Here is an 18,363-nt window from a genome sequence, read left to right as displayed (position 1 = left end):
CAGAAACCCAACAGTTCACTGTCCACAAAGGCATTCTGGAATAGTTTTTGATTGATTGAATAATTAGTCTCAGAAACATTATCTTTTAGTTATCATTGGAAAGGGGAATATCTTTTACTTTCAGTGAAGCACTTTCTTTAGAGAAGCAGATATTATTAAGCAGTTGTGTATGGTGGGAGGTGTTTTAATTCAGCTGAAAGGAAATTTATGTGAAAACTTTAGGGTGTGCAAACAGTTCTGACCACCACATAGATAATTAGGTTTATTAGATGGCAGAGTTTGGGACTGAAGAAGCACATGGAGGTCAAGTTTTCTATTCTGCTATTTTACAGACAATGAAACTGAGACCTTAAATTTAAACTAGAGATTCAGGGTTTCCTTCTATTGTCACTAGTTTTTTCTTGGTATTGTTAATACCTCTCCTCTAAATCTCTTTTAATATTCACATGCTGGAAATGGATGTGTTACAGGTGAATCTTGTACAAATCTTGTTACAAATGAATTTGAATTAATTTTAAAGTCCAAAAATTTGGTTAAACCATATAAGCCAGTCTGGTAAAATCTCCCCTGGAGTGTTTAAAATCTAGCCATAGGGTTCTCTGATGAGGGATTATCATTTCTATTGTGTTTTTGAACTGTTGTAAATATGGCTGCCTTGTTCCGTGGAGAACAAAGCCTCAAACACAGATGGTGCAATAAATTAAACAACCTCTCCAAGTGGCGAAACTGGTGAAAGCATCAAGATGGAGAAAAGGACCTATGCCCAGAGTTCTGCAGTTGGAAATGAAGGAAGTAGAGGCCATTTATCCTCTGGTGTGAATCGCAGCATGGTACAGATTAGTGAGGTCAATATCTGAATTCCGTTGGCAGCCCGAGTTAGATGAGCAAGGCATGACAATTGCAAAACCTCTGCAGCTTATAAAATCCAGTTTCTGGCTGAAGTTTTAGAGATGAATATATACCATTCCTTGTGATCCTCTCTGATTGTTGCGCAGAAAGTCCTCATGGGCACAGGGCATGGGTTTTTCTGTGGCTGCAGACTGGGAATGGAATTGATTTTCATATTTGTTGTTTCAGATGGTAGAAATGGTGTGTCTCCATGTGATTAGTTTAATGGAGGCATTGCAAGAATGCAATTCAACAATTTTTGTCAAGGTAGGAAATTCTTATGATTTTTATAGACCTTTACTTGCTTCTAAAAACAAATGTGGATTTATCTTGAATGTACCTTCTGAAGAGGAAAATAAAACTGATTTAATTTTCACATTCAAAGTTGAGGCTGGAGGAATCATATAACAACCTTCACCAAATAGTTGTTGTATAATTTTTGCTCTTTCTTCACCACTGTGACCAACCGTAGCTGGGTTAGATATGTTGCACCATGATTGCTTGCCGCACAAGTAATTAAAATATTACCAAAAATGTTGATCTGGAAATGACCCTGGAGTCATATAAATTGTTTGGTGGAGCCTCATCTTGCAAGATATCCAGAAAACCAAGGAAAATAGTCTGTCATTGTTTGACTTATTAGCTGATGCTTTTCTCAAAGATAAATTAATTTAGTTTCTAATATTACTATTCTAAATCATTGTACAGTGTATGTAAGTAATTCAAGTATTTGTTATTTATCCAGGAACATCAGAAACATCCTAGTGTGATAAAAAGATAAAAGAGCAAAGGAGAATGTGGTTTCTTGCTTGCTTTCTCTTCTATTTCCCTTCTTTCTCCTTTCCATCTCTATCTCATTGGTTCTTTGTCCTTCCTCTTCTTGTACCACTTTTTGGCCTTCCATTTCTATATTCCATTATCTCAGGCACCATCACCACCACCCTCACCCCCCACCATGGAGTGCATCGGCTTGGAACCTTTTAACTTCCTATTTTCGCTCTTTGGTTGACTCCCTTCAATTAAGGACACTTGTCAAGTTAGCTCACACAGAGCTGTGAATTAACTGGATTATCTAAGTGAATCCTAGAGTCCCTAAATGCAATCAGTGTATCCTTATAAGACGGATACACAGAAAAGAGATGAAAAGTGGGACCATGACTTGGGATGATGTAGCCAAAGCCAAGGAGGGCCTGGGGCCACCAGCAGCTGGAAGGTACATGGGACAGAATCACCTGTAGGGTCTCTGGTTAGAGCATCACCCAGCAACCACCTGGATTTTAGACTTCTGGTTTCCAGAACAGTGAGATTAAAAATTGCTGTTCTTGTAAGCCATCCAGTTTGTGGTGATTTATTATAGAGCCCTAGGAAACTAAGATCCTAACTCTGCTTCCCTGAACTTCCTTTTTCAAACAAGATGCATGAGCAGCACATTTTTAGGGAAAACTTGACTGTTACCAGAAAACTGCAAGGTGGTTGGTTCAAATGGAATAGATACGGCTTATCTAGCTTAACAGTCCATAGCAAACGTCAACATTATAAGAGAAACTATATGACTGACACTTGGGTGATCATACCTGATTTTAGTTTTTACAGCTTTATTAAAGTATAATTTATAGACTGAACAGTATACACATTTAAAATGTACAATTTGGTATCTTTATATCACATATATGATGCCCGTGAAACCGTCACCAAGTCAAGGTAATAAATGTAGTCCTCACTCTCTGAAGTTTTCTCTTACACATTTATTAGTCTCTGTTCCGCCACTTCCTAGACCCCCATCTCCTCATCCCCAGGTACCTTCTAATCTGCTTTCTGTCATAATAGCTTAGTTTCATACTCTAGAATTTCATATAAATAGATTTATGTAGTAGTTAAGCTTCTTTCTCCTTCTTTCATGCAGAATAATTATATTGCAATTAATCCATGTTACATGTATCAGTAGATTGTTTATTTTATGTCTGAGTAGTATCCATTATATGGATATAACACATTTCATTTATCCATTCATCAGTTAATGGACATCTGAGCTGTTTCCAAAAGTTTGAGGCTATTAAAAATAAGGCTTACTCAGTACGTAAGTCTTTGTGTAGCCATAGGCTTTCGTGTGTGTTGGATAAATACCGAGGAGCTGAATTGCTGGGCTGTATGATATGTGTGTAACTTTTAAAGAGATTGGCAGACTGTTTTCCCAAAGTGATTGTACCCTGTTCCATTCACACCAGCAGTAGGCATCCAGTACCTGTACATCTTCATCAACACTTAATGTAGTTCATCTTTAATTTTAGTCATTCTAAGAACTGTGCAGTGGTGTCTGATCATGGTTTTAAATTGCATTTTCCTATTGGCAAATGATCCGTGATATCTTTTTGTGTGCTTATTTGCTATCCATACATCTGCATGGTAAAATGTCTTTTAAAATTATTTGCCCATTTTAAAAAAATTAAGTTGGTTTTTTTTTTCTTCGTATTGTTCGGATACAAGTCCTTTATCAGATATGTCATTTGGAATGATTTTTTTCTGTGTTTGTCTTTTCATTGTCTTCACAGTGACTTTTGAAGAGCAGAAGGTCCTAATTTTGATGAAGTACCATTTATCAAATTTTTCTTTCATTAATTATGCTTTTGGTGGTGTATTTAAGAAAACCTTTGCCTAATCAAAGACAGAGTTTTGTTTGTGTTTTCTTCTAGGTATTATATATGTTTTCTTCTAGGTGTAAGTTTGTATTTATGATCCATTTTGAGTTAACTTTTGTATATGTGTGGTTTGGATTGATGTACTTTTTATGTGTGTAGATATCCAGTTATTTCAAGATTGTTAAAAATTCTATCCATTGGATTACATTTGCACTCTTGTCAAAAATCAACTGACCATTTATATGTATGGTTCTATTTCTGGATACTCAATTCAGTTCTATTGATCTGTTTGTCCTTCTTTGACTACACTGTCTAGGTTATTATAGCTTTCTAATGTGCCTTGAAATCATGTAGTGTTAGTCCTCTAAATTGGTACATCTATTTCAAAGTTGTTTTGGCTATTCTAGGTCTGTTGCATTTCTAGATACATTTTAAAATCAACTTGTCAATTATTACACAAAGCCTCCTGGGAATGTGGGTTGCATTGAATGTATAGATCACTTGAAGGAGAATTGAGATATTAGCAATATTGAGTTTTCCAGTCTGTGAACACAGTATATCATTCTATTTATGTCTGCATTGACTTTTCTCAGCAATATTTTATAATTTTACATATATGGACCTAGAGTATTTTGTTGAATTTATCCCTAAGTGTGTTATCCCTAGTAGTTCAGATAGTAAAGCATCTGCCTGCAATGCAGGAGACCTGGGTTTGATCCCTGGGTCGGGAAGATCCCTTGGAGAAGGAAATGGCAACCCACTCCAGTGTTCTTGCCTGGAGAATCCCATGCACAGAAGAGCCTGGTGAGCTATAATCCATGGGGTCACAAAGAGCCAGACATGACTGAGCGACTAAAACACACACACACGTGTGTAATAATTTTATAGTCTTATAAATAATGTTTTTTGCATTTTAATTTTTATTTTATTGTTACTATTTAGAAATATAACTGATTTATACCTTATATCCTGCAACCTATTAAACTCATCTATTAGTTCTGGTAAACTCATCTATTAGTTTTCTTGCAGATTTCATCAGATTTTCTATTTAGACAATTTTGTCATGTGCAAATAGAAGCAGTTTTCTTTTATTCTTTTGGATTTTTATAGTTTTAATTTCTTTTTCTTTTCCCTCTGCTCTGGCTAAATCCTTTAGTAAAAGTTGAATAGAAGCCATGATAATTGAAAACCTTGTCTTGTTCCTAATCTTAGGAAGAAAGCATTCATTAAATATAAATGTTAGCTGTTAGTTTTTCATAGATACCTTTGTCAGATTGAGCAAGTATCTCTTCTCTTCCTAGTCTGCTAAGAGCTTTTGTCAGGAATAGATGTAGGCTTTGTCAAATGCTTTCTCTATGTTTATTGAGATGGTCATTAAATTTTTCTTTTTTGACTGTTTCAGGGATTGAGTTTTTGAATGTTAAACCAACATTCCTGGGACCAATTCCTGGGACAAACCATTTGGTCTTGATGTATTGTTCTGTTATATATTACTGAATTCTATTTGCTAACTCTTTAAAATAATTTTTTGCATCAGGGTTTATGAGGGATACTGGACTGTAATTTTCTTTCCTTGTAATAACTATATTTTGATTTTGACATCAGGGTAATGATGGCCTTATAGCATAAATTGGAAAGTATTCCTTTTCTATTTTCTGGAAAAGTTTATACAGATTTGGTGTTATTTTTTTCCCTTAAGTATTTGGTCATATTCATCAATGGAACTGCCTGGGCTTGGAATTGTCTTTGCAGCAGGGTGTTAAACTTCAATTTCTTTAACAAATATAGGGCTGTTTAAGTTATCTGCTTATTTGTGAGTGGTCTTTGACAGTATGTGCCTATCAAAGAATTTGTCCATTTCATCAAAATAGTTGATGTTATTGGCATGAACTTACTCAGAATATTCTCTTATTATACTTTTAATATTTGTAGGATCTGTTGTTTGCCATCTCTTTCATTTCTGGTAATGGTGATTTGTGATCTCATTTTTTTTTTCTAGTTAGTCTGAATAAAGGTTTATTAATTTTAGTGAGCTTTGGATTTAAAACAGTGACAACAGTAATCAGCTCTTGGTTAGTTTTCACTGATATTCTCTATAGTTTTTGTTTCATGGATTTCTGTTTTTGTCATTTTCTTTCTTCTATTAGCTTTAAATTTCACTTGCTCTTCTTTTTCTTATCTCTTAAGTCAGTAGTAGAATTCACTGATTTGAGATTTTTATTCTTTTATAACAAGAGATTACTGCTATGAATTTCCATCTAACCACTGGTTTAACTACATCCTACAATTTGGTAGTTGTGTTCTCATTTTTGTTCAGTTCAAAATACTTTTTATCTTCCCTTTTGCTTTCTTTTCGGATCCATTGCTTATTTAGAGGTATATAATTTAGTTTTTAAATGAGTAAGGCTTTTCTAGAGATTTTCTGTTCTGGAGTTTTTTAGTTTAATTACATTGTGATCAGGGAACATAGTTTGTATAATCTGACTCGTTTTAAACGCTTTGAGGCTTGTTTTGTGGCCCAGGATGTTGTCTATCTCAGTAGGTGCTTTGTGTTCACTAGAAAAAAATATGTCTTCTACTGTTGTTGAACACACTTTCCTTTGTCAGTTGGTTCAAGCTTCTTGAGAATGCTGTTCAATTTCTTTTTCATGTCTTTTGTTCTTTTTCTATCTGCTTAGTCTATCAATTATTGAGAAAGGGGTATTGAAATATCTCCCTAATTTATCTTTTCAAATCTACCAGTTTTTGTTTCACATATTACACAGCTATTATTAGGTGTGTAAATGTTTAGGATTATTTTATCTTAGTGAATTGAACTTATGAAATAGTTTTCTTTATCTTAGTAATATCTTTGGTAATAGTAGAGGCAGTCTGATTTTCTTCTGATGAGTGTTAGGACAGTGTATTTTTTTCTATCCTTTAACCTATTTGTGTCTTTATAGTTAAAGTATGTTTCTTATAGGCAGCATAGGGTGTTGCACTTTTTAAAAATCCAATCTGACATCTCTTTTAATTAGGTTTTTTTAAACCATTTTTACTTAATGTGTTTTGTGATATTATTTGGCTTAAAATATCTTGTTATTTGTTTTCTATATTTTCCGTGTGTTCTTTGTCCTTTATTCCCTCTTATTTGACCTTCTTTTTGACTGATTTTTTATGATTACATTTTGGATATAATTTCCTCTTTTTGGTCTAGTTTCTTAAGGGGAAAGCTGAGGTCACTAATTTGAATACCTTTTTCTATCCGGTTGTCCGTGTTTAGTGCTCTAAGTTTCCTCCTAAGTACTGCTTTAGCTGCATTCCTCTGAATTTTTATATATTCTTACCTTCCTTCAGTTCAAAATAGTTTCTAATTTCCCTTTTGACATCTTTGATCCATGGATTATTTAAATGTGTTTTTCAGTTATCCTATTGCTTATCTGTCTTAGTTGCTGTTGTTTTAGTGGTTGACTTAGAGTTAACAGACTACATTTTAAACAACCCAATCTACCTTCAAATAATAATATACCACTTCATATATATAATGAGCATGTACACCAGTACAGTTCCATTTTCAGTCTTTGTGCTGTTATTGTCATCCATTGTACTCCTACATATGTTATAAAGCAAACCATAATTGTTTTTTGCTCGAAACAGTTACCTCTTAAAGCAATTTAAAATTTGTTTTATATTTATTTGTATTTGTGATAATTACCATATTTGCACTTTTCAGTTTTATTTATTCCTTTCTATAGAATTAAACTTCCATCTTCCTTCTGCCCAAATGACTTTCTTTACTACTTCTTATGTAGTTCTGCTGAAGCTTAATTCCTCCAACTTTTCTATATCTGAGTAAGTCTTTACTTTGCCTTCATTTTTGAAAGTATTTTCACTGGTTCTTGAGTTTAGGTGAAAGGTTTTTTTCCTAGTATTTCAAAGATGCTATTCATCTACTGTCTTCTTGCTTCCATTATTTCTGAAAAGAAATCTTTGTCATTCTTATATATTTTTTTCTATATATAATATGTCTTTTTTCTTGGGCTGCTTTAAAAAATTTTTTTCCTTTACCATTGTTGCTAAGCAACTTGAAGATGATATGCCTTGGTGTAGCTTTCTTCATGTTTCTTGAGCTTGCGTTTGTTCAGTTTGAAAAAGTATCAGCTATTGTGTCTGTAAGATTTTCTTCTAAAGCTCTATTCAGCATGCTCAGTATTTCCTCTACCTTCCTGACTGTATTGAATATAGTTATAATAACTCTTTTAAGGTCCTTATTTGCCAGTTCTATTGTCTGTGTCACTTGGGGGTCTTTTCCAGTTGCCTGAGTTTTCTTCTCATTGTGGGACCCATTTCCCTGCTTCTTACTATGTCTGGTAATTTCTTATTGGATTCTTGACATTTCAAATTTGACTTTTGGGATGCTATTTTTTATTTCTATAAATATTTTTTTCAAATTCCTATAAGTATTCTTGAGTATATTCTATGATATAGTTAAATTACTTAGAAAGAGTTCTATCCCTTTGAGACTTGATGTTAAGCTTTGTTCAGTGGGACTGGGGCAGCAGTTTGTATAGGGCTACCATTTCTTCACTGTTCAGGTAATATCCTTTTGAGTACTCGGTGTTCTAATGATTTGCAAGAACAGAAATCTAATGATTTCCATTTGCAAGTGGAAATTTAATGATTTCCGCTCTAACTAGTGGAAACACAAACTATTGCTATATGATTACCAGGGATTTTTCCCTCTAATCTTTTGAGGTTATTTTTTCTTCAGCCTTGAATAGTTTTCTCACATGTATATACTGGTGAGTATTCAGCTGAAGACTCAAGGGAAACCCTTCACAGATCTTCAGAGAATTAGTTTGTGCACTCTCTCTGTCTTTCTCTCTCTCTCTGAACAGCTCTCTCCTTTCCACTGCTCTGCCTTAAACAAACTTTAGCTCCCTTGGCCTTCCTAGTTTCCGAGCTCCATTTTCTCACCTCATGAAGACTGCCAGACTGCCTAGGTTGCTCCTCCCTGTGCTACCGCCTAAAAATACTTTCTAGGCAGTGAGTTAGGATAATTGAAGGGCTCTCCTTGTTTGTCTTCTCTCCCTCAGTGTTCACTATCCTGCATTGTTGACAATTAATGTCTGAAAACCATTGTTTCATATCCTTCACCTGGAATTTTAATTTTGTTTTAGACAGGAGTGTAAATCTGGTCTTTGTTACTCCACCTTGGCTGAAAGTGGAAGTTACATGACTAATTTTATTATGAGGACTGGAACAAGCAAGGAATGAAATGAATATAATCCAACAGAATTAGAAATCTTCAATGTATCCCATAGCATAAACTAAGATAAGAGGAAGACTATTACTTTTATTTTGGTGAAAAACAACCTATTTTTTAAAAACGTCCTTTGTTTTTCCAGATATTGTTTCTGGAGAACAACAACAACAAAAAACCCAACCGATTTTATTATAACATTACAGAGCCCAGAATAAATTATATCTAATTCTAACTGACAGCTTTGTAGGAGCCACTAGCAAAAGGGTACTGAAATGAATCATATTCAATAAAGTCAATTAGCATTCCTGAAATAGGATGACTGCTGGGTTGTATAATGTTGTCCTTCACAATGAACTTTAACCTGATGCTTTCAGTCAGGCGATTCATAAATAACAGATCTGAAGGCTCTGTGCAAGTATGTTTAGAATCTTATGGTCATGTGTTACATCAATGGGGAAATAAGAGAGACACTTCTAAAATCAGCCTCAGTGTCCCCCTTGATTCCCTCATACAGACCCTTAGCCCCAGGGGCAGCCCTGAGAAAGACATCCACCGAGCAGCAGAGGACTCAGTGTTCCCTGGTTCTTAGTCCCTCAGGATTCTTAACAAGAGAGGTTAGTTCAGGTATTCCCCAAATATCAAGAGGCATGCGAGCTTGCTTCCATATTAAACGGGTCAAAAGACAATAAAAGTCTATAGGCATTAAGGCCCTCAGGGTTTGTTTTTGCCCTGCAGATATTAGGGAGGAGGCGGTTAGACTTATTTATTCCTGTTCAGGATGTCCACACGAGCCAGTCCTCTTATATGCCAGAGAGCACAGCCTTATCTGGCACCAACCTTTGTAATCCCACAATTTTATTATGAGGATTGAGGGCGGGGGAGACAAGCGAGTGTGTTATTTTCTGAAAGTTTGATCACAGCTATCAGAAGTCCAATCATAACTTCTGGGACACACCATACTTCATTTCTAAACACAGTAGTTACATTACAGACAGAGACTTAAATGGCTGCAATATAAATACTGTGTTTAGGAATAAACATCAGTGAAGTCAAATTAGCAAGTTGTATGTATCTATAGAAGGTTGACGGCTTCCCTGTGGCTCAGATGGTAAAGAATCTGCCTGCAATGCAGGGGACCCAGGTTCAATCCCTGGATCAGGAAGATTCCTGGAGAAGGGAATGGCAGCCCACTCCAGTATTCTTCCCTGGAGAATCCCTTGGACAGAGGAGCCTGGCAGGCTATGGTGTTGTGAAGAGTTGTGGTGTTGTGAAGAGTTGTGGTGTTGTGAAGAGTCCATGGTGTTGTGAAGAGTTGGACATGACTGAGTGAGTGACACTTCTGCTTTCATAGAAGGTTGAAAGCAGAAAAACAGCCAGATTCAGCCTTAGGAAAAGAAGCACAGAGAAGAAACATGATTTATCACTTCGCCGTTTATTTTTTAATGATTTGATGAATTAGATGAGACTAGCAACTATAGCCATGACTAGAGAATAGAGAGGGCATTGAAATGCTATCCCCCATCCCAGCAGGCTCTCCTCTCGGTTCTCTTGTTTTCTTCATTGCCTTGCTGTTCTCAACTTGGCCCAGGCTAACTTTTAACCTTGTCCTCAATCCAAAGAACAAACTAGTCCTCAGACCCTCACAGGTTGTCTCTGCGGACAGCATCCTTCTCCATCTCAGAAGCCACACAGGTCTTCCCTGGACCATGGGGGCTGCCTTCACACTGGGCCCTGGGCTCCATTCTCCATGCCCTTCCTCTGGTCTCTAGACTGCTGCCACAGTGAGCTTGCTAGAGCACAGTTCTTCTTGTGGTGAATGAGGCTTTCTTCATCAGAAACTGTATTGAATTTGAAATAAGATCTAAACCTCCTTATGTGGCATCCCATATCATCTGTGGGTAGATGTTGAGAGGCCCCAACTTGCTCTTCCAGACTTCTTTTTCATGGCTCTCTCCTAAGAACCTCACTCTTCAGCATCTCGTGAATCCCATTGCCTCCTCACCTCTTGGCATTCTCCTGCCTCTGGGCTTTGCTTCCCTCGTATCTGTTTGCTAGGCTGCTGGGTACTACAGATTGGAAGACTTAAGTAACAGAAATATACTGTCTCATGGTTCTGGAGACAAGAAGTTGTGAGATCAAGGCGATGCCAGGGCTGATTCCTTCCAAGGCTGTGAGGGAGCATCTGTCCCGGCCTCTCCCCTGGCTCCTGGGGATTCGCTAGCCATCTTTCCTTGGCTTGTAGATCTCTGCTTCATCTTCACATGGCATTCTCCCTGTGTGTGTGTGTCTTTGTCCAGATTTCCCCCTTTCAATAAGAATACTAGTCATAATCAGAGAAGGAGAAATATTGTATGACATTCCTTATATTGGAATCTTAAAAGAAATGATACAAATGAACTAACATCCAAAACAAAAAGAGACTCACAGATTTAGAGAATGAACTTATGGTTGCCCAGGGAATGGGTGGGACAGAGGGATAGTTAGGGTGTTTGGGATGGACATGTACACACTGCTATATTTTGAATGGATAACCAACAAGTATCTACGGTAGAGCACAGGGAACTCTGCTCAGTGTTATGTGGCAGCCTCGACGGGAAGGGAGTTTGGGGGAGAATGGATCTATGTATGGCTGAGTTCCTTTGCTGTTCACCTGAAACTATCACAACATTGTTAATCGGCTAAAGTTTTTTTAAAAAATGAGATGTGTAAAAAAGAATACTAGTCATATTGAATTAGTATTCACCCCTACTCCAGAATGACCTCATCTTAACTCACAGCATCTTCAATGACCCCGTTTCCAAATAAGGCTGTATGCGCTAAGGCTACAACTGCTTCACGAGAGGACACAATTCAGTCCACATCAACTCTGCTCTATTGGAGGAGGGTCAGAAGAAGCATGGAGTGAAATGATATGATGCATTTGAGCTCATTTCAAGGTCTGAGCAGTCCTGAAATAAACTAGTATTTCCAAATTTATTAGATCATCACCTTCCTTTCCCACTGAACTAGAGTTCTGTGGAACACGCTTTGGGAACCATTGTGTTCTGTCTCTGACTTCAGGATTTATGAAGCCACCAATGTTGACTTGTGTTCAGAAGAGCTGAAGTGTGGTGAGAGACCAAAGCAGAGGAGAGCCGCTGCTGGAGGCACTCAGGCGGGGCACCTATGCCCTCCTAGGAAGGGCCTCAGGGCAAATCAGAGACAGTGAAGGGGCGCGGAGGGTGCGCCAGATGCCTGGGGTTTGAGAGTCTCACTCTCGGCCAGAGCAGGGGCCTACTGCTCGCCTGCCAAAGAACCCACGCTGTTGAAACCCCTGCCCCAGCTCACCTTTGCTGTGTTTCACAAGTCAGAGCCAGGCAACCTCAGGGCTTGTCTTTTTCTATCACTAAAGCATTTTAACTGCTTCTCAGTGATATTTTTTATTTTTGGAATATAATTGCTTTACAATGCTGTGTTAGTTTCTGCTGTACAATAATGTGAATCAGCTATAAGTACCCATATATCCCCTCCCTCTTGGGCCTACTTCCCACCCACCCCCCACCCCTGCCACCTCTAGGTCATCACAGAGCACCGAGCTGAGCTTTCTATGCTATACAGCAGCTTCACACTAGCCATCTATTTTACACATGGTAGTGTATGGAAGGATTTCCCTGGTGGCACAGCAGTAAGAAATCCACCTGCCAAGCAGAGGACCCACGGTTCCATCCCTGGGTCGGGAAGATCCCCTGGAGAAGGAAATGGCAACCCACTCCAGTATTGTTGCCTAGGAAATCCCATGGATGGAGGAGCCTGGCAGAGGAGTCCATGGTGTCACAAACAGTCAGATATGACTTAGCAACTGAGCATGAGTATATGAAAACAGAAATGTAGATCCATGGAACAAGATAGAAAGCCCAGAGGGAAACCCACGGACCGATGGTCACCTTATCTTTGACAAACGAGGCAGGAATACACAATGGCGTGAAGTAAGCCAGTGATATTTTCTTAACAACCATAGGCAGACAGCATCACCATGCTACTTGTAGACACAGTTCTAAACATCCCAAGGAGGAAATGCTATTTCAAGAGAATGAGGATTTAATTAAATAAATACACATTTAATTTCCCATGCTTGGTAGCTTTCAAGAGACAATCAGTCATTTACTCTAAAGTGTGTGGTTCAGGCACTCATGGGGCGCTTATTAACCTCCAAATGCCACCAGCTCAGCGGGATTTGGCCTCAGAGAGACAGTTGTCTGATAGCAGTAACTTTGCAGCTAGGGCCCACATCCTTCTGTGATGTTAAAGGGATTCTGTGCGCTCGCTCTGCCTCGCAGTAAGCACGGCTTATGTGGGAGAATGCAGAACAGTCATAACGGACCTTCTGTGTCTCTCCATACAGCTCATACCTATGTGGTTGCCAATGATTCAGTCAAATATCAAGGTAAGTCACCCCTGGGTGGCCTGGAAGCTCACTTCCCTCCACAGAGGCTCATTACATTCATAGGGCTCCACCATGCTCCAGTCACTACCTGTTCGTGGTCCCTGGGGGTAGTAATGCAGGAGACCCTGTGGCCGAGGTAAGGGGCGTGTGGCCGAGGTGATGGCAAGAGCCGATAGCCTACTACTCATCGCTGATGAAGGGAGAGGGGGAGGATCCCAGAGCTGGACCAGGCTCCGTTACTGACTAGATAGAATACAGCTGAGAAGCGACTCTGCCCTCAGGGGATACCCTTGGGATCTGGTCCCAGGCATGTCCAGTGCTATTTCCTGGCCGCCAAGCTTGACTTTTGTGATGGGAAGAATTATACTAAGAAAAGATAGCACTGAGTGAATGATAGAATTGAACAAGAGGAGACTCGCCCACACCTCTGCTATTTTACATGAGAGGAAACCTAGGATGAGAAAGAAGAATAATTTGGACAGGGCTGCCAGCCAGGAAGCAGAAGACTGAATGTATGTCTCACTGCCAGGCCTCACCTTGAGTGACGCATTGTTACTGTGGGGCTGGACATACTCTGTGGCTGGGAATGCAGTTACTGGGGCCTAGCATTAAGATGGTGGCACTAACCACCACTCCATCCAAAACTGGGTCCTGTCTAACAGGCCCTAGGAGTATCACAGGAGAAGATGGAAGTCTTTTTGCTGGATCTCCTCTTAGAGTTGGGATGGGATGCTCATGGAAGCAAAGAAAATGACTTCAGGGGGCCCAGACCCCAAGGGAGAAATATAGCTGCCAGCCGTAACCATAGGCTTTGAATCCTGGTTCATGGCATTGCTGCTGTTGGTGGCCATCAGTAAGCCCAATGGCTTTGCTGAAAACCTCATTGGAACACTAGCTTCTATTGTGAAAACTGCTTAGACTTCCACCCCGAGGCATTCTGCACTGCCCTCCTCCCTGCATGGTGGTCATCTGTGGCAATTTGACATGGCACAGAGTGCTGAGAGGAGGCCAGCAGAACTTGATGAAAGGCTAGGAAAGAGCAGAAAAGCTTACAACCCAGCTTCTTCCAGTGCACGAACCTGAGAAGAGAAAGACTATAATCAGGATTAAAATGTCCCAAGCACTTACTGTGTGCCAAGTTCTGTTCTGATCCCTGTTAACTCATTTATCCTTACAAAAAACCCATCAGATGAGTGTTACGAGCCCTACTTTGTCCATGAGCAAATCCAAACACAGATCGTAAACTTCATTCCCTAAGTTGTTTACAGAGGAGGAGCCAGGATTTGAATCCAGGGAGCCTGGGAGCAAAGCCTGAATGACAGGTGCTCATAGTGAACAGCTCCTGGGGTGTCAGCCCATACGCTGAGGTTGCAGTGCATGAGTCTAGATGGGAAAGGCATCATTTGGGTAGATTTGGGCCAGGTGGGCCCTAAGGACATGGTACCAGCCCACATCCCTTGCCCTGAGCGCTGCCACAGTTGAGAGCCGGCCTTCTTCAGGCCAGTCAGTCCCCATGCCACATCGAAGTTCCACCTGCAGAAGAAGTCCAGGCCAGCACTCCCTGGGTGGATGGGGAACCTTAGGAGGGAAGAAACTAAAGTGCCCGTTCTTGCCCCTTTCTTGACAGCACTTATCTGCGGGACTCCAGCTTCGCCTCCAGGCCATCCAGAACAACGTGAACCACCACAGCCTCAGGACGCTGCCGGGCTCCGCCCAGAGCAGTGCCGGCCTGGCCGCGCTGCGTAAGTGGCTGCAGTGCACCCAGTTCAAAATGGCGCAGGTGGAGATCCAGTCCTCAGAAGCAGCCTCTCAATTTTATCCTCTATGAGCGGACTCCACGGCTCTCAGTGTCAACACTCTGGTTTAGCAATAATGGGTTTCAAAACAAAACAATTCGATCCAAGCAGGTTGGGGAACATATTGGTACTGTACATTCTCTTTCTAGTTTAGTAAAAAGACGTGCAAAGGCCGGAGAGGGCCACAATGACGCTTTCTTGCTACACATTTCTGATGACTCCTTGGGCTATCTGATTAAGTGTTTCCTTACATTATTTTTTAAAAAACCAAATCATTTTTCTTTAACTAACTTCTATTTTTTTTAAGAAAAAAAAAAAAAAATAGACTGGTGGGTACTCACAGAAAAGTTGTATAAGTCCCCCTGTTGCTATTTTTGATGATAGAGAATAAATAGGGTTTTTGAAACCTTTGTAGTGTTTTTTCTTAAAATCCACTCTTGGCAATGCAATAAAAAAAAAAAGAAAAAAAAAAAACAAAACAAAACCGTCACCATAAGCCAGTGACACTTGACTGAAGCTTTTTTGTCATTATCCTGGGAAAAGTGGCAGCTTGCAAGGACCATTACAAAGTGCACTTAGAAATTAGGTGGTTAACCTGTGCCAATTGTTTTCTTTGTTTTCTAATGTCATTTTCCAGGACTGTCCAGTACGTTTTGATTATTTTTAAAACTAGGTTTTTCAGCTCATTCGTTCTAGGCTGTACTTTCTTGTATGCTTTATGACGACCACTTTAGTTTTGTGAGTAATAAATTTTATTCTTTTGTTAATACTTGTATACAATTCAATTTAAAACTGTAGACTGCATCCTGGACCATACGACTCCCCACGCTGGCACAGAACACTGCACCTGGAGCTACATTTCATAAATCAGAATTTTAATAGTGTAAGAGCACCAAGATTTATTAGCACTGATACTTAGCGTCTGACTGTGCATTTACAAATGATATTTCTCTTCTCTATCCCTGTAATGCACTGACTAAAAGAAGACTTAATACACATTTAAGCTGTATATTGACATGCTATTAAATGCATTTTTTATTATCTTTGTGAGCCTGGGGTTTTTTAAAATCAGTTTATAGAGCTAGGGTTTAGTTCCTGACAACCATTTCTTCTAAACTTTTAAAATGTATAACTTCTTTTAACAGTAAGTACAATTTTAAGAGGAGAAGGCTTTCTTTAACATCATTTGGTGAGAGGAATACCCAATTTATTTGAAGTCCCTTCTCTTTGAGGAACTTTGAGGGCTTGAAACTTTTTTTTTTTTACACTGGTTATGAAGAAGTTTCTCTTTTCTTCTGGGAAGTCTGATGTCTTAATGCTTCTCAGCAGGAAACAAGTCCTCAAATATTTAAGTATTTTGCAGGAGTTCTGGAAAGATAGGGTATTAGATCTCCATTCTTATGAAAACTTATGGGGAACAAATAGGCCCCTAGAATAAGTATATAGAAATGATTATTCTTCATATTTTGCTAACGAACTCTTGGAAAAGGCCTTTTCTCTGTCCCAGTCGTGCTTGGTTATGCTTCTGTGCACATTATGTCTTGTATTATGAAAAGCCGTGCATGTACTTATCTTATGTGTAAACTGTGACAGCTTTGAGGATGTGTCCTGTCTAAATCCCTAGGGTTTGGCATGTAGTAAGTATTTAATTAATGTCTAGTGAATTGAATGGATTTGATTAAGCAGCAGGTCTTTCTTGAGCTACCCAGTGGGCTCAGCAAGGGCTAAATTGTGATTTTCTAATTTTTATGCAAGGATTCCTAGAGGGGGTTACAGAAACAGGCCAGAGCAGGAGGCCCTGGCTGCTTTCCCTGGGGTTTAACTAACTTCCTATCTGGGCTCAGCTGTAGACCCAGCTCTTTAGCAGTCCTGAGCCCATGCTGCCACAGGCAGCCAGGATCTTGGTGGCCCAGTCCTCCCAGAGTCATCCATGGCTACTTCTCCAACTCCATTTCCTTGAGTGAACTGCCTCGATTTCCCTTATATTCACACCCCGCTACGAGGGCTGGGGATGACTCCTTAACTCAGCCCTCTTAACTGGGTCCCTCTATACTTCCTGCTCTCCAGACCTATTTCCTTCACACCAGTTAAAACCTGGTGACTTGGTCCCACTTTGGCAGGTCTCCTTCCTTGCCCCTTAGAACCGTGTGACTGACCCGAATACTGTCTCTGCTGGGACCCTGCCGCTTCTCCGGCTGATAGAGACCAGCAAGTTTCTCTGGCTTACACTCCCTCCTTCCCACTTCATTACCCAGAATCCCCATCTTTTTTTGTTATGTCCTTCTTGTTAATCTCTCCAGCAAGTGGGGCTCAGGTACTTGGAAGAAAAAAGCCAGGAAAAGAAAGGACAGATGGAAGTTTAGCAGGATTGGGTCCTTACAAGGAGAAGGAGAAGCCATTCACCTCGGTCAGGAGTCAGACAACTACAGCCCACACCTGTTTTTGTAAAAAATCTAATGAAACACAACCACACCAGCCATTTGCATATTGTCTATGGCTGTGTTTGTGCTAGTACAACAGCAGAACTGAAGGATCGTGACAGAGAATGTATGGTCCTGAAAGCCTAAAATATTTACCATCTGACCCCTTTACAGAAAGTCTCCTGATCCCTGGCCTAGGTGAACGCCACCGAGGAGCACTGAGTTGAACCCTTGCATGGGCGTATTTTCCCTAAAGCCTCAGGGTTTTTGAAATTATATTATTAGTGTTTCCTCATCTGTGAAATGTGGACAATGACACATTCTACCTCATGGGGTTGTTGAGATGATGAAATAAAAGGATGCAAGGAGAGAGCTTAGAGCGATGCCTGGCACGTGGTAAGCACTCAATGAAAAGTTATGTGTTATTGTTTTTTGTTCTCATGTTAAAGCCTGGAGAAGTAAGCCTACTTGTCCAAGGTCTTACTGCTAGTAAGAGGCAGAACTAGAACTTGACCCCAGGTTGCCAGACCCCAAGGATTGTGCTCTCAACCACTGCCCATATTGAGTCCTGTGACCCCACACTCCAGCCCAGGGTGATGCCTCTGACAGCAGCACAGACGTCAGAGAGACTCCAGTCCCAATTTGGCCAGTGCTGAATATTGGCTTGGAGAAGGGCCGGAAGTCGATTGTTTCCCTTCCCTCACTGAATCCTACTCATTCCAAAGTGTGAGCAGCACACTCTGAGATTCCCAAGGGTGGAATGGGCCAACATCTGCAAATGCATAGATTCTGTGATTGTTTGCCATGGGCATGCCTCTTACTAGTTGGGTAACCTTGGACGAGTTACTAAGCCTCTCTGGACCTCTGTTTTGCTTTATTTGTAAAATGGAGCCGTCTACCATGGAAAGTGCAAATGAACGGAGGACTGAGGTGGTGGTTGGGAGACTGTGCCAAA

At 39.9% G+C, this 18,363-nt stretch overlaps 1 protein-coding gene across 7 annotated transcripts in view; it reads left to right on the top strand.

The window, feature by feature from the left end:
* Nucleotides 1-15,755, top strand: part of UNC79 (unc-79 subunit of NALCN channel complex) — a 277,121-nt gene extending 261,366 nt beyond the window's left edge. For all 7 annotated transcript variants that reach the window (XM_086363153.1, XM_086363156.1, XM_086363150.1 and 4 more), the window contains 3 exons: nt 1,078-1,155; nt 13,151-13,192; nt 14,820-15,755. In XM_086363153.1, coding sequence (XP_086219279.1) covers nt 1,078-1,155; nt 13,151-13,192; nt 14,820-15,020 — 321 coding nt within the window. In that variant the 3' untranslated portion in view covers nt 15,021-15,755. The remainder of the gene's footprint in view (nt 1-1,077; nt 1,156-13,150; nt 13,193-14,819) is intronic.
* Nucleotides 15,756-18,363: the final 2,608 nt, after the last annotated feature.

The sequence above is a fragment of the Bos grunniens genome, chromosome 21 (genome assembly GCF_055505025.1).
Source record: "Bos grunniens cultivar Pamir isolate PY7600 chromosome 21, Bosgru_T2T1.0, whole genome shotgun sequence".
Classification (NCBI taxonomy): domain Eukaryota; kingdom Metazoa; phylum Chordata; class Mammalia; order Artiodactyla; family Bovidae; genus Bos; species Bos grunniens.
Note: the sequence above shows the minus strand (reverse complement) of the source record. Positions and strands in the feature narration are given on the sequence as shown.